The sequence below is a fragment of the Octopus sinensis genome, linkage group LG20 (genome assembly GCF_006345805.1).
Source record: "Octopus sinensis linkage group LG20, ASM634580v1, whole genome shotgun sequence".
NCBI classification, from domain to species: Eukaryota; Metazoa; Mollusca; class Cephalopoda; order Octopoda; family Octopodidae; genus Octopus; species Octopus sinensis.
The window spans coordinates 22,200,562-22,218,256 of NC_043016.1; the positions used below are offsets into that span (position 1 = coordinate 22,200,562).

The following is a 17,695-nucleotide window of genomic DNA, read 5'->3' on the forward strand; positions in this document are numbered from 1 at the left end:
CCCAGACTATAACAGCATAGTTTAAGACTGAGTGTCCATGGTAGCTCCTCTAATAACCTTTTTCTTATAACTGAATCTGTAGCAGAATTCAGATCTGGAATTGAAGGACTTAAGAGTTAACCTTGCAAAGACCAAAGTCCTAGTAAACAGGAAAGCAGACAAATTACTTATCCATTCAGGAAAATGGCCCTGCACAATATGTAGAAAAAGTTGTTGGTAGAAATTCCATACAGTGTACCAAGTGCAAGCTAAGGACATATAAGAAGTGGAATTGCAGGATAGTTAATAGAGAAAATGGTCTTTGTGAGTGGCAGATGTGCAGGAACAATAAACACTAATATATGAGAAATAGATTTCTGCAAATACCCATGCAGATCCTTTGAGATAGTGGATAGTTTCTGTTGTCTAGGTGACCCAATTAGCATGGGGGAGGATGTTCTGCAAGCTTGGTCACTAGAATCGGACCTGACCAAGAAAAGTTCAGAGAGCTATTACTTTTGTTGGTAACAAAGAGCCTCTCCCTCAGAGTGAAAGGCTCATGGTATGATGCTTGTGTATGAACAGCAATGTAGTGAAACACGGGCATGTGAAGGCTTGAAAGAAATGAGACCAGCATGCTCAGATGGATGTACTGTGTTAGTGTGCATATACAACTAAGTGTAAACGTGATGAAATAGAAATTAAGCACAAGAGGCATTAGATGTATGCAAGAGAGAAGGTTATACTGATATGGTCGTGTGATGCATATGAACGGGGATAGCTGCATAAAGAAGTATCGTTCCCTGAATATGGAAGGAACCTGTGGAAGAGGTAAGCCCAGGAAGATACAGAACGATGTGGCTAAAAATTACCTTTATATGTTGATCCTCACAGAGGAGATGATTGGCAATTTGCTGTTTATCATTTAAATATATGAGTTTACTCTTTTACTCTTTTACTTGTTTCAGTCATTTGACTGCGGCCATGCTGGAGCACCGCCTTTAGTCGAGCAACTCGACCCTGGGACTTATTCTTTGTAAGCCCAGTACTTATTCTATCGGTCTCTTTTTGCCGAACTGCTAAGTGACGGGGACATAAACACACCAGCATCAGTTGTCAAACAATGCTAGGGGGACAAACACAGACACACAAACACACACACATATATATATATACATATATACGACAGGCTTCTTTCAGTTTCCGTCTACCAAATCCACTCACAAGGCATTGGTCGGCCCGGGGCTATAGCAGAAGACACTTGCCCAAGCTGCCACGCAGTAGGACTGAACCCGGAACCATGTGGTTGGTTAGCAAGCTACTTACCACACAGCCACTCCTGCGCCTATATGTCTAGATATGCAACTATATGCATGAGAATACATACATAAAACATACAAATCTGAACATGCATGCATACATACATACAAACAAACAAAAATACCCTGTGGTTGATGTTGAAATTCCAATGAAGGAGACTTCAATCTAGGTTAGAAACCGGTTCTTTCTCTGCTGGCAAGAAATCTTGAAATGAACTTAATAATGACATACATATGTACTTATTAGAAACACAATTTTGTTCAAGTTTGTTTCTTTATTAGTCTTTTATATGTTTGGATTGGAAGAGTAAGGTTCCTGAAATCTATTGGTCTGACATTTTGAGACCTTCACAATATTATTTTCAAGTTAGTCTTTTAGAGAGTGTTAGTACATCAATAAGAAGGTGATATTTGTTTTCCTGATGATCTTTAACAATAATATTTGGATGATGCTGCAGACTATTGTTACCTTATCTATCTCAGAAACATTTTGGTGTGTGTGTGTAAGTATGTGTATCACCTCTTTTTCGTTGGTACATCACAGTTCTGACATAAGTTCCAATATATGAACACTCAAACATCATTGTGCCTCTCTGCATGCCTACATATACACATACTATGCCAATTTTTCTTCACAACTTGCGCAAATTTTACAGTTACTTTTTATACTTTTATGTAGTTTCTCTGGAAAGGCTTTGGTCTTGCACCTCAATCCTGCACTTCTCAGCCTGTGCTGAGTTTTTTTCTTTATTCACTTTCACTTTGGCCTATCTTGTCAGATATGTGACCTTTCAAATAAATTTGTGTACAGATGTTTCAGAGTAGCAAGTTCAATGTGATTGGATGGATTTACTCTACTAAATTACACATGTATGTATGTGAGATATATATATATATGTGTGTATGAAGTTATCTTTTACATATATTTCACATTATTTCATTTCATTTATGTTTTTTCTTCTTGATGTAAAACCACCTGAATTTACAAATTGTCTTTGTTTCCATCTGTTGCCCTTGTGGCAAGAAAAGAAAATATTTTTATCTTCATTTAAAACAAAAGAAATCATTACTTTTTTTTATTCTTCTTTGGTTAAAAAAAAAAGATGGACGAACAGGCGTTGAACGAGCTACTGGAATGTTCCGTCTGCCTAGAGAGACTTGACCACACAAGCAAAGTGTTACCATGCCAACACATTTTGTCGCAGATGTCTCGAAGAGATAGTGAGCACAAAAAAGAGCTTCGATGTCCTGAATGTAGAACACTAGTTTCGTACCGTGTTGAGGACCTGCCATCTAACATTCTGCTAATAAGGTTACTGGAGGGTCTAAAAAATGCCAACCAGACAGCTTCTACGTCGACAGGACCTGCTCTAAGGTCTAAATCATCTTCATCATCAACTTCATCATCATCAGCATCTAGACGTCATGAAAGCCTTCCTGTTCTTGGATCCAATACAAAACGACAGGTAACTTTTTCCCCTCTTGTTGCTATTATTGTTATCTTCTTAATTTTTTTTTGTTTTGTTTTTTGGGTGTGTTGTGGTGAGATACAATGGATATTTTTTATAGAATTGAATACACACTACCACATGGTCTTTGGGTGCTTATATTTAGTTCACTTTCAGTGATAGGCTTAACACAAAGGAATTTAACACACATCAGCCAGGTCCTTGTGTAGAATGCCTAATAAACCATCTTGGCTTAAAACCAGTGCTTGGTGTCTGTCTATCTGTCTTTAGCAGAGTTCACTTTAAACATAACCCAGTTTAACATTACCATCTCTTCCTTGGGTGACTTTAATATTCACTAGTAGGCAGCCCAGATTATCACCTAGTATAAGGTGATGAGAGAACTCTTCCTGTTTACTTAACATACAGGAAATAGCCTTCAAATCGCCTCCAAATCACAGTCTGCTATAAAGAAAAATATGCATTAAATGATGTTGCTGAGGGAGAGAAAGAGATAGACAAATAAAGACTGGAAACACAGAGATAGATATAGGGAGGACTTACATACTGCCCTGTTTAACACCACCTCAAATATCGAACTCCCCATACACATTTTTTTCCTACTAAATGTTCAAGTAAATATTCAAATTTGGTATCAATGGTATTAATGTCATGAATCTCTGGGGAGGGGTGGGAGAGCTTGCCGGCTTGCATGCACTGCCTTCTCACACACCCATGAAGGTGTGTGTGTGTGTGTGTATTATCATTGACCGTCCACTTTTCCATGCTTGCATGGGTTAGACAGACTTTGCTGAGGCAGGTTTTCTACAGTCGGATGCCCTTCCTGTCCCCAATCCTCACCTGCTTCCAGCCAAGGTAATATTTTCCCATAGTCAGACATGTTTTTTGTGGAACACTAGAAAAAAAACAATGTGGTCATTTATAACCATCAGATGTCAAAAAAACTTATGCATATACACACACACAGATATATATGAAGGGCTTCTTTCAGTTTCCAACTACCAAATCTATTCACAAGGCTATATATATATTTGCTGTGCTTGAGAAGACTTGTCAAGCCAAGTGAAATCGTAGTTGCGGATACTGCTGGTAACGCTTAAGTAGTACCCAATTCATTCTTGGGGTGGTTAGCATTAGGAAGGGCATCCAGCTGTACAAACCATGCCAAATCAGACTGGAACCTAGTCCAGCTCTCCAGCTTACCAGTTCCAGTTAAACCATCTGACCCATGCCAGTATGGAGGGTGGACTCGAGATGGTGGTGATGATAATGATTATTTATATATATATATATATATATATATATATACACACACGTATATGCATGTACATACACATATACAAACACACCACATACACACATCTTGTTTTTCATGCTAGTAATATAATCTTGGTCCAACCAATGCCTTGATGACATGCGAGTGGATTTGATAGATGGAGACAAATAAATCCATTGTATGTATATTACACACACACACACACACACATACATGTTTATGTGTGTATATGCCTGTATATATATATATATATATATATATGTGCATGTGTCTATATGTATGTGTGTGTGTATTTATATATATATATATATATAAATATACATATTATTTTAAATATTGGGTCGTCCCATAAATAATGCGGGTTTTTTATGCTGCATTTTTTTATAAACAAAGTTCTTTTTTAATCTGAAATATACTCTCCTTCATTTTCTACAATGCTCTGGTAGACAATGCAAGGCCCCTCTTCCAAAATTCATTTGTCCACGATGAAGAATACTCCTCCAGTACTGTTCTGACATCGTCTACAGAATTCATGTTTTTTGCATCCAAATTATTTTGAAGATTGCGGAATAAATGATAATCAGTTGGGGCAATGTCCGATGAATATGGTGGGTGGGACATTGTTTTCCTTCAAACTGATCGAGCCTTTAAAATATCATCCTCACTGTATGTTGCTGAGCATTATCCTGATGGAAGAACACCTTTCATCTTGAAACGGTCATTTTCCTTCCAGCATTGACTTAAGCTGCTTGCAGTAAAGCTCTTTTCTTATCATTTAGTTTAGGTTTAAAAGTTCAAAGTGGACTAAAACTTTCATATCCTACCAAACAGATAACAACATCTTACATTGATGAAGACCTTCTTTAGCTTAGGGTGCCGGTGTTTCTCCTTTCCCTATCCACTGTCTTTGGTATTTGACAATTTTATAGAGAACCCATTTCTCATCACCAGTCACTATTCAGTCCAAAAACAGTTCATTCATGAGACATGACAGCAAAGAAGAGCACACATTCACTCTCTGTGTGCAATTAGACTTGGAAAGTTTATGAGGAAACCATTGACCCAATTTGCTGACTTTTCTAATGTTATGCTGGTATCAATGAATGGTTGAATGACCAAATCCAAGCTTCTCTGCTAGTTCCTCAACAGTTACAGTGGGATTTTGTTCCACCAGGATCTGCAGGACATCCTTGTCAAGCTCTACAAATCTTCCATGATGAGGCTCATCTTCAAGGCTGTAGTTTCTTGGAATTTCTGGAATCACTATTGACACTGGCTTATGCTTATTGTCAAATTCCCATATTCTGCATTAATATTCCTCCACTTTCCATTGCATTGTTGCCTTTATTGAACTCATAAAGCAGAATATACTCGTTTGTCACTTCTATTATAGCTTTAAAAAAATAACTTAAAATCAAACTGCACTCTTCAAAACTTGCACTAAGAATAAGGAAAAGGGAAAATTACTACCTGGTTTTTATAGTAAGTTGATGCAGTTAGTTTATCCGTCTGACTTTTAGTTCATGCAATTGAAAAATTCGCATTATTTATGGGATGACCCAATATATCTATCTCTATGTGGAGGTGCAATGGCCCAGTGGTTAGGGCAGTGGACTCGCGGTTTTGATTCCCAGACTGGGCGTTGTGTGTGTTTATTGAGTGAAAGCACCTAAAATTCCGTGAGGCTCCAGCAGGGGGTGGTGGCGACCCCTGTTGTACTCTTTCGCCACAACTTTCTCTCACTCTTTCTTCCTGTTTGTTGGCATCCCATCCAGCTCGGGGGAACACATACGCCACAGAAACCGGGCCCATGAGCCTGGCTAGGCTTGAAAAGGGTGCATAAATAAAAAAAAATATATATATATGTGCATGTGTATGTATACACATATATATGCATATATATGTGTATATATATGCATGGGAAGTGGTTCATATATGTCTTACACGTCTTGACATATGCAAATTGATTGAAAACAAAGCTGCAATTCCTATAAATGGTGTGTGCAGTTTTGTTTGCAATATTCCACAAAAATATGTTTGACCATTGAATTGTTCCTTCTTCAACAGATTAGAGGAAATAATACTTAGTTTGGAAACAGGTGATGGTTGGTAGTAGAAAGCAGAAATATTCCTCAAAAACATTCATTTAACCCTTTAGCATTCAGATTTCTTTATCAAATGTAATGCTTATTTATTCACATTGTTTTGATTAATCATGCGATATTTCAGTGGTGTGTTTGTATATTTTTAGAACAACATTGTAGAATAGGTATGAAAGGTTGGATCTGGTTAGTTTGAAGATAAAACAGGTAGAATATTTGGGTCACATATGAGCAGGTTAAATGCTAAGGGATTATACCATACAAAAATGAACAAGTGGTTGTTAAAGTGGTGATGATGATGACACATACCTATCTTATCTTTGTCTTTATCAATCAATTTTAATGATGTTACTCTTTTTATCTTGGCAAATTTTCAGTTTTAAAAAATATTTTTTGTTTTGCATTTTGGTTTGTTTACATGTATATGTGCTTTCACTGTATTTACTCATGTATAAGTCACATTATATTATACTTGATTTTACCTGAGATATATTGTTGTTTGACTTAAACACAAAATACAGTGTATGTATGTGTGCATATACACATCTATCTGTATTTGTGTGTGCGTTTGAAGGTGTACATGGTGTTTGAAATTTTGATAATCCTTAAATTAAATTAATCAAATTTTAAGCACTTTGAAGATTTTCAGTATACCTACATACATATGTACACATACATATACACACAGACACACACACATACATATAATTAGTCTTGAGTAGCAAGTCAAGTTTTGTCTAACCGCTTCTAAAATATTTTCAACTAGCTGTTGAGCAAAAGTGAATTCTCTGTCAAAGCTAATTTTATAATAAATTTGACCCTATTGTGTGTATTGATAACCCACATCAGTAAATATGTAGTTTTTCTAAAATTTCTTCAAACTAACTATACCAAAATTAACGTGTATGTGTGTGTGTGAAATTTCCTTAGTCTGTGTGTTTCTATGTGCATATTAATTTTCAAATGATTGAAATAATTATATGTTCTTTAAACAACGTTGAATTATTGAATATTACGCAAACTCCAGCATAATACACGCATGCGCACACACTACTTGTGTACAACTTAATTCAAATACGTGTGTTTTTCTCTATTGTAGTTTGAAGCAAATGCATTATACAGCTATGAAGCCAAAGAATCTGGGTAGTGTATAAATTTCTTAATTTACTTGATGTTAACTATTATTTTTTCCCTTTGTTGTATTTTGTACATGTGTGTGTGTTTGTGTGACAAGAAGTTTACTTCCTGGCCACATGGTTCCTGGTTCAGTCCTACAGCATGACACCTTTGGTAAATGTCTTCTACTATAAATTATTCACAGTGCTATTGAATCAAGGGTTTTATTTTACTACAAAGATTTTTGTTAAGCAGCATCAATTCTTAAAATTCTGTAAATAGTATTTTATAAGCTTAAAGCTTATAAGCGATCACCACACAATGACTAAACAAAATAGTCTAATAATGGGGCATATAAGCCCTAGACAAAAGTTTGTTTGCATACAGTATGTTCAGCCTAAATTTGATAGTTTATCCCATCCAAACATAAAAGTATTTTAAAAAATCAAAAAATTATCAACTAGTGGGAGGTAGCAGTTTACTTAAAGTAGCTGCTCAAGACAGCTCTAGCACCTTGTGCATGCATTCCTCACTGTATCCCAGGGATGTTCTTCTTCATCTCGGCCATTGCTCGGCTTTGGTGTTGCAGGTAGAGTAGTTGGTATCTTTCTCGAGTCATTCCACATGTAGTAATCTACGTGATTACAGTTGGAGGAATTAGGAGGTCAGTTCCTCTCATAAAGGCATAGTTCAACCTTAGGCTATGATAAAAAGACAATGCCTAAGATTCCATACAATGGAATCAAACCCAAGACCTCATGATTATAAAATGAACTTCTTAACCATTCAATCACTTCTCATTCTAAAAAAACATTTTCCTAAGTCAAGCATGTGAGCCCTAATACATACAAGCAGTATTCAACAATATTGACTTTTCTTAGTTAAAATTTTTTTCTGCTCTCTCTCTTCCCTCCCCCTGTCCCTCTTTTCTCCCTCTCTCTCAATATTGGAAATAATTGCTGCTTGTTTTAATGATATTTTTGTTTCGTTATTTAATCTATATTTTCCATTTTTTATGTGCAAAGCTTTCATTCATCATTTGACTTTTTAAACTTAAAAATAATTTGTAAAATGGAATTCCTCCATTCCACATATGTCACCATCAAACTTACATTGGTCAAATAACAATTTTCCAAGATGTGTAGGGTGGATATGGAGGTGCTTTGAAGCAAAACAACCTAAATATAGGCTTCTTTGGCCTTCATTTGTGATTCAGATATTCATTAAAGAGTTTTGTGGGTAGTGAGACTTATAAATGTATAATATATTTGCATAGGTTTGTATTTGTGTGTGTATGCTTGTGTTTGTGAGTGTTGTGTGTAATCTGTTAATAGATTTATTTAGGCGCTTGTGTGTTTATGTGTATGTAAGATGTCAACACAACTCTGTATTTTTGTATATGAAGTATAATGCGTTGACAGATGTTTATAGCACTGTATTTCTGTATGTGAAAGACAGAAAGTGAGTGAGTGTTTATGTTTGACTTATAATCTGTTAACAGATGTTCATTGTTCCAGTATACATATGTATTTGGAGTGTAATCTGTTGACATTCCACACTGTCTCTTTCTCTCACTTTCCCTTTCCCTCATCCTCTTTCACACTCTTTAATTTCCATATTCTTCATCCTTCACTGTATTAGGCTTGGCATGTACATACATTGAAAAAGAAGTGTTACTTCTCTGTAGTCATCTTGTACAAGTATCTGCAACCAAAATGCCTCTCGCAATGTTGTGCCAAGAATCTCTGTTTCGTGTTGTGAGGCTCTGTAGTTGAGTAATATTCTTCCTCTATTTGAGTGTACAAGTGTCCAAAATATAGCATCCAATATGGCATGTTGCTTAGCATGATATAGTAGTGGTTTGCAAAACTTACCAGAATTGAGTAGTAATAATCAAGATAGATGGAATGTGTCCATAAATCTTTTGTTTGATCTTATGATCATGCTATGTGATGTTTTAAGCTGTCATCCATCACGGAACCTTGACGTACCATCAAGGTGATCTTGAAGCTTTTTCTTCATTGTTTAGGTTTCAGCTCTATAACTGCACTCTACGCATGCCCTGAGGAAGACAAGCCAAGTTTGCTTTGAAATATTTGATTGATACTGAATTTTGAAGCTTTTTATAGGCATTCCAGGTTACTCAATTGTTTATAAGAATGTCAATCTTACTGTCAGCAACATAGGACCTAGCATACTTGGAATCACTAACCATCTCTTGAACTGTGTAACATCATTGGAATACATTGGCAGGTGACATCATTTGCATTGATGATCATACTTTAATATCACTTGAGAATGCTGCGCCCAAGGCCAATACATTTCCCAATGCAAAGAAAACATGACTATTAGTTAAGTGTGTGTATGGTGTGTGTGTTTGTATATATATATGCATATATAACTACGTGGTACGACTCCAACAAATAGAATAGTGTTCAATCAGCTAAGAGAGCAAAGATAAAGTTATAATCCTTTCTACTGGAAGCACAAAACCTCAAATTTGAGGAAAGGGATTAAGTCAATTACATCAACCTCAGTGCATAACTGGTACTTATTTAATCTACCCTGAAAGGATGAAAGCCAAAATCAACCTTGGCAGAATTCGAACTCAGAACATAGCAATGGGCAAAATACCACTAAGCATTTCATCCAGCGTGCTAACAATTCTGCCAGTTCACCGCCTTAAATAAAGTTATAATAAAACCACAATTGTTACATACGGTTTCGTTATCTGTTTGAAAAACAGTGAAATAAATTATTGTTTTGACCAGGAAACCCTGGGCACCTGTATGTAACAAGAATCATGGTTTTTATTATAACATTTTATATATATTTATATGGGAGATGACAAGGGACCTTGACATCTGGCAATTTGGTGTGCTTGAAACTACATATCAAGCTAAGTAAAATCAAGACCATATATACAGACATGTCTTTTACAACCATGCACTCCCCACCACACACACACACACACACACATACACAATCTGTCTCCTGTCAAAATTCCCCCACAACTGTTCTTCCCAACACCTTTTACCTCATCCATGATCACCACCTGTTGCAGGTCCCTCCACTCTCCTTCACATGCCTTCCTGCATACTCTATATGTCCTCATATCTCTGCCATGCCTCCATTCTCAGCCACTCCAATATTTCTCACCGTCACTTGCTTCAATTACCTCTTTCCCAGCTCTAAACATCTCCCCTTTGCACTCTTAAAGACATTCCACTATACCTTGTGGGTGGTGTATCGTCTCCCCACCACCACTGATGCATCTCCAACACCATGTATTTCTATTTCTGTCTCCTTTACTCTGTTTCCATCTTTCTCTCTAACTCTATCTCTCCTTCCTCTCCCTTCTATTCCTACATGAGAAGCCAAGTATCTCCTCTATAGCAAGACATCTATCGTTATCCTACTGTTATCTTCACAAGACTATTACTCAGAGTTTCACATTCCCATTCATCAGACAATTGTGATGAATGCTGAATTAAAATCGTGAAATATATGTATATATGTTGGCTTGTTTATGTCGTCCCTGCAACTTTGGTTGGCAAAAAGAGACTGAATAAGTTCCGTTCTTAAAAAGTAACTACTGGGGCCAATTTGGTCAACTGAGCCCTTCAAAGCAGTGCCCCAACATGGCTGCAGTCCAATGACAGAAACAAGTGAAAGGTAAAAGATATGTGTATATTTATAGATGTATATGTGTGCGTGTTTTTGTATGTGTTTGTATTATTATTCCACTGTTAGTGGGATCGACCAAAGAAAGGTAAATATCATTTAATATAGACAGTAACTTAAATACAAGCTACTATTAGTTTCATGCATACAATGAATTTGTATCTTTGTGGTACCAGTGCCGGTGGCACAAGAAAACCATCCGAACGTGGCCGTAGCCAGTACCGCATCGACTGGCCTCCGTGCTGTGGGCACGTAACAAACACCATCCGATCGTGGCCGTTCGCCAGCCTCATCTGGCACCTGTGTCGGTGGCACATAAAAACACCATCCGAGCGTGGCCGTCTGGCACCTGTGTCGGTGGCACATAAAAAACACCATCCGAGCGTGGCCATTCGCCAGCCTCATCTGGCACCTGTGTCGGTGGCACATAAAATCACCCACTACACTCTCGGAGTGGTTGGCGTTAGGAAGGGCATCCAGCTGTAGAAACACTGCCAGATCTGACTGGCCTGGTGCAGCCTTCGGGCTCCCCAGACCCCAGTTGAACCGTCCAACCCATGCTAGCATGGAAAGCGGACGTTAAACGATGATGATGATAATGATGATGATGAATGCTGTGAAAACACAAGATTGTAGGGTATTTCTAAAGTTTTCAGATTGGGTGGTACTGAACCCAATGCTCCAATGACAATAGGGATAACCTTTATGTTCGACTCTTGTAGCTGCTACGTCTTTGCGATCTCAATTCTCAGATCTCCATATTTATCAACCTTTTCTCTTTCTTTCATGATGATATGTTGATCTCCTGGCACTGCCACATCAATTATTAGGCACTCTCATTTGTTCATCCTTCTTTACGTTCTGAGTTCAAATTCTGTCGTGGTTGACTTTGCCTTTCATTCTTCTAGGGGTCGATAAATTAAGTATCAGTCAAGTACCTGGGTCGATGTGATTGTCTTACTCCATCCTGCAAAATTTCAGGTCTTGTACTTATAATAGAAAGGATTATTATTATTATTAGTAGTAGTAGTAGTAGTATTAGTATTATTATTCTGAGATGCTAGTGCCAGTGGCACGTAAGAGAACCATCCGAATGTGGCCATTGCAAGTGCTGCCCTGACTGGCCTCCCTGCCGGTGGCACGTAAAAAGCACCATTCGATTGTGGTCGTTTGCCAGCCTTTTCTGGCACCTGTGCAGGTGGCACATAAAAAGCACCCACTACACTCTCAGAGTGGTTGGCGTTAGGAAGGGCATCCAGCTGTTGAAACACTGCCAGATCAGACTGGGCCTGGTGCAGCCTTCTGGCTTCGCAGACCCAAGTTGAACCGTCCAACCCATGCTAGCATGGAAAACGGACATTAAACGATGATGATGATGATGATGATGATGCCTTGTGTGTGTGTATATATCTTTTATCTTTACTTGTTTCAGTCATTTATCTGTGGCCATGCCGGGGCACTGCCTTGAATGGTTTTAGTCAAACAAATCGACCCCAGGGCTTATCTTTTAAAGCCTAGTACTTATTCTGTCGGTCTCTTGCTGAAGTGCTTAGTTACGGGGACTAAAACACACTAACATCTATTGTCAAGCAGTGCTGGTACACAAACACAGACACAAAGACACATAGACATATGCATATCTTTATCTATACAATGTGCTTCTTTCAGTTTGTCTACCAAATCCTCTCACAAATCTTTGGTTGACACTTGCCCAATGGGGCTGAAACTGGAGACATGTGGTTGGGAAGCAGACCTCTTACCACACAGCCATGCCTGCTACTATATATATATATATATATATATATATATATATATATATATATATATATATACATGTATACACACACACACACACATATATGATGTTAGTTGATGATGGATATGTATGTGTGTGTGCATGTGCATGAATATATGTATATGTATAGATGGAACAAGAAGAAGAAAAAAAAGTAAAAACCAAGATTTTCACCCTCTTTACATCAGCCTTCTTCATGTTATTTTTTCTCCTGTTTACTCATAGACCAGCATCCTGGCTTTCAAATAGGTCTAACAATATGCACTAGGCCTGAAAGATTACTTGGAGACACATGGCATGTTATATAAATCTGCCAAATTATTGTATCTCTACAGCATGAAACTTTTAGTAGCCCTTTTTCAAATTATTTGTCTACTTCTTGCCTCATAATCTTATTTTATTAGTGCTATATATATACACACATACACACACGATTGTGAATGTATGTATATTTTTATGTAGACTTACCTATATCTATAAATAAACACACACACAATGAGCTTTGTACTGTTTCCAGCTATCAGATTTATTCATTCATCATTTTTCAGCTTATGGCTCTTGTAGAAAGCCTTTGTCCAAAGTTCTGCACAGTTGGACTTTTCAATGTTTCTTCTCACATTCAGTTTTTAGTTTGTTATGCTATGTGGTTTGTGTCTGATGACTGTGAAGATGTTACACATGTTATAATTCATTATTTGGCATGTTCATAGCACAAGAAACTATTAGAAGCACACAAAAACATGTATTGTGTCTCAAGTAATATATACACATATGTATATGTACATTTGTATAAGTGAGTGTGCATGTGAAAGTTTACAAAACTACTGAGCTACAGCAACAGACCTTGACACCACTATTTGCATAGCAGCTACAAACAGTGACATCAGCGCTACTAACCCTTACCTCTTTATCAAGAAAGGGTTTTTTCATTCCACTTATTTTTGAAAGTGCAAAGCAATGGCTAATTGTTTTTCTGAGGAAAATGATTACTGACAACACAATCTGTAGCTCAGCGATTTTTTTTTTTTTTTTTTTTTTCATGCAAGCACATCATCATTGTTAAATGTCTGTCTTCCATGCATGCATGGGTAAGACTGTTGATAGGAGCCGACCAGGTAGAAAACTGGCCCAGGCTACAGACAGACAGACACACATGCACACACCCACACACACAATGAACTTTGTGCAATTTCCGGCTGTCAAATTCATTCATACATCATTTTTCATCCTGTGGCTCTCGTAGAAAACACTTGTTAATGGCACAGTCATATCCCTGTGCATGTGTGTGTGTGTGTTTGTCCAACCCCTTCTCATCACACACAATTCTGTCCTCTGGTAAAACTCACCCACAGCCCATTTCCCCAAAACCCCACTACCCACTGCAGGTTCCTCCAGTTCCTCTCAACTGCACTTGCTATCTCTAAATATCCCTCCCTCACACTCTATTTCATCTGTGCTACTTATACTCCCCCAGCCCCATTTACTGTGAGTAAGCCTTCTCTCCCTCTCCCTCTCTCTCCTCCTTCCACTTTGTTGTCCTACTGGTGTAGCCAAGTATCTCCTCTGTAATAAGACAACTATCCCTGTCCCTGGCAACAGAGTCGACCTAGCAGCTACTGGTACCACATAAAAAGCACCCTTTCCTACACCACATAAAAAAAAGAAAAAAGCACTTGTGCTGGCAGCGTATACAACCCATCCAAAAACAGCATGCAAGAATGGCAACCAGCTGTAGAAACTCTGCCAAAACAGACAAGTGGAACCTGGTGCAGTCCTCTGACTTGCCAGCTACATCAAATCTGTACAAAATGGACACTAAATGATGGTAGTCAAAAGAAAGTGTTTTTCACATTCTTAATGACCAGTTACAATTGTTTTATTACAAACTCTGCTTTCCTTGTCAGTTTACGCAAAAGTTCCATGTGAAAATTTGTGTAATATATGCAGTAGCCTTCAGTATTAGAGTGGCAGTTCTTCAATAATTCTTTTTTCTTTCTTTCTTTCTTTCTTTTTAATTGGTTCTCAAAGTACGTATCAAGCTATAAATAATAGAATGTAAATATTGGATTGAAAATCCCTTCTGGATTGACTGTTTCTTTTCAAATTTCCTATGTAATTTGAGAACCAATTTTAAAATAATGAAAAGAATTATACCTTAGGTCCTTATAGGGTATATAGGTAGGATATATCCAGAGAAGCACTCAACCCAAATACTAGGCTATTGACACTGGGAGGTTCCAGACCAATCCCAGAATTTTTCAAGTGTAGAAAATTTTGGTTTCACAATGGTCACACCATAATGTAGATTTGGCAAAGAGTAAGTTATAATCCAAATATGATAATACAAATGGAATACAATATATTTTAACCTCAGTAGCCTTCATACAGCTGTTATTTATGTATTACTTGTTAAGTATTAATTCTCAATCTATACATTTATTTATTCATAGTTTCTACATTTGGTTCCTCTATATTTTCTCTATCTATTTATATATCTTCAATTCACCTAAGCCATATTTGTTCAAACTAACATAGTTTATAATTCTCCTGACCACTTTTCAATCAAACTCTGAATTCATCATCATCATCATCATCGTTTAACGTCCGTTCTCCATGCTAGCATGGGTTGGACGGATCGACCGGGGATCTGGGAAGCCAGAAGGCTGCACCAGGCTCCGGTCTTATCTGGCAATGTTTCTACAGCTGGATGCCCTTCCTAACGCCAACCACTCCGTGAGTGTAGTGGGTGCTTTTTACGTGCCACCTGCACTGGTGCCAGGCGAGGCTGGCATTGGCCACGGTCGGATTGGTGCATTTTACGTGCCACCTGCTCGGAAGCCAGTCGAGGCGGCACTGGCTTCGGCCACGATTCGGATGGTGCTTTTTACGTGCCACCGACACAATTCTTTCTGCTTTAACTTTTTAAGGCACACCTCCCACTATTAGATTTCCCCCTCTTTTTCATTTTTTGCATTTCTTTTCCCTTGCATACACACTCTAAGCTCACAGAAAAGGTATGCTAGCTAGGAGGTGATTTACATTATCCTACCACTTACTATACTACTTCCCCACCACAAATATCACATGTATCCTCATTATTTTTTTTATTCCTGAACAATTGTCAGTTATCAGTTGAATTGCTTTTTCACTTTCCATTGTTGTTGCTGGTGAATGTCTTGTCAAATAAATTTTCACCCATCAAATGAAATTTGGTGCCAGTGACATGGTTTTGCTGACCAACCAGTTACCTAATTTTTTAGTGTTACTCTCTTTTACTCTTTTACTTGTTTCAGTCATTTGACTGTGGCCATGCTGGAGCACCGCCTTTAGTCGAGCAAATCGACCCCAGGACTTATTCTTTGTAAGCCTAGTACTTATTCTATCGGTCTCTTTTTGCCGAACCGCTAAGTTACGGGGACGTAAACACACCAGCGTCGGTTGTCAAGCGATGTTGGGGGGCAAAGACAGACACACAAACGCATTCACATACACACACACACACTCACACACACACACACACACACACACACACACACACACACACATATATATATATTATACGACGGGCTTCTTTCAGTTTCCGTCTACCAAATCCACTCACAAGGCTTTGGTCGGCCCGAAGCTATAGTAGAAGACACTTGGCCAAGGTGCCACTCAGTGGGACTGAACCTGGAACCATGTGGTTGGTAAGCAAGCTACTTACCACACAGCCACTCCTACGCCTTATGTTATTAGCTGTTGCTTCTTCTTCATCTCTTCCTACTCCTCATTCCCGCCATAATCTCTACTCTACTTACCCATCCCATAACCACACTTTTATTTACTTTTTGTTTCCTCCTCATATAAACCAAAAATTCAGTATCTGGAAGACACACAAGGTGACAGATTTGATGCAAGTCCCATAAAGTGCAGCTTTAATGTCTAGAACTGCAAACATTACATAAATTTTCACTTCAAATTTTTGTGTAAACTGGCATTGCAAGTAGAGTTGGTACAGAAACAATTGTAACGAATCATTAAAAATGTGTTAAAGAATTTCTTTGTTTTCTTATTGTTTGGATTATACAAAGAATTATCATCACCATCATCATGTGTTTGAGCATTTGTATATGTGTGCATGGCTGTGTACCAAGAAGTTTATTTCTAGCATGTCACTATCAGTCAGGCTGCAAAACTGAAGTTGCAATCCATCCAAAATTTTAGTCAAAGAAGCATGACCAATTTTCTTCCCAGTGGGATCGTGGTTGTGTTCTCATGATGGCCAAGTGAAATTCTTAATCATATTTATTAATCATTTAAATGATTTTTTTTATTTTGAATTTTTTTTCTTTCTTTTTTCAGAGACTTGTCATTTAAAAAGGGTGATATAATTACAATTTGCCACCAAGTTGATCAAAATTGGTACCATGGGAAACTTGATGGTCAAGAAGGCTATTTTCCATCCAGTTATGTCCAGGTTAGTTGAGTTACCTTTAAGAATTCTTTTCTTGTGCCTCATGTTGTTTTTATTGTTTTGCTCCACACAAGCCCTGACCAAGCAGCCCTTCAGTCAGAAATGTTCCAACTGTAACCAATCCATCTGTTATTCACATATAGTTTCCCAGACTGAATTATCCAGCACGTCTTTCTCTGGTGATAGTGTTGCTACTTAGCTTGTAGGTAGTCCTGATTGAGCAGACCCTTGATCAAAGCTGTTTTCAACATGACTATGGCCCTTTTGTATATCTGGGATTGTTTTATCCCATCTATCATTTCTTTCTTAAATACATCTGAGTGTAATTTGAGACTTGGCTGCTATTTCTAGTATTCTTGTGCAGTGGATGGACAGGATCTATTACTGAAATGAATGGGTTCCATAATAAATGATCATTTCTTAACATATTAGAATATATATTGATGATGTAATATCATCATCATCATCATCGTTTAGCGCAGAAAACGGACGTTAAACGATG

At 37.7% G+C, this 17,695-nt stretch overlaps 1 protein-coding gene across 1 annotated transcript in view; it reads left to right on the forward strand.

Annotated features, from left to right (window-relative positions):
• Positions 1 to 2,401: 2,401 nt before the first annotated feature.
• The window catches only part of LOC115222493 (E3 ubiquitin-protein ligase SH3RF3-like), a 48,141-nt gene continuing 32,847 nt past the window's right edge, over positions 2,402 to 17,695 (forward strand). The window contains 5 exon segments of the mRNA XM_029792722.2: positions 2,402 to 2,490; positions 2,492 to 2,529; positions 2,532 to 2,764; positions 7,245 to 7,288; positions 17,082 to 17,196. Of these exon segments, the coding sequence (XP_029648582.1) occupies positions 2,402 to 2,490; positions 2,492 to 2,529; positions 2,532 to 2,764; positions 7,245 to 7,288; positions 17,082 to 17,196 (519 nt within the window).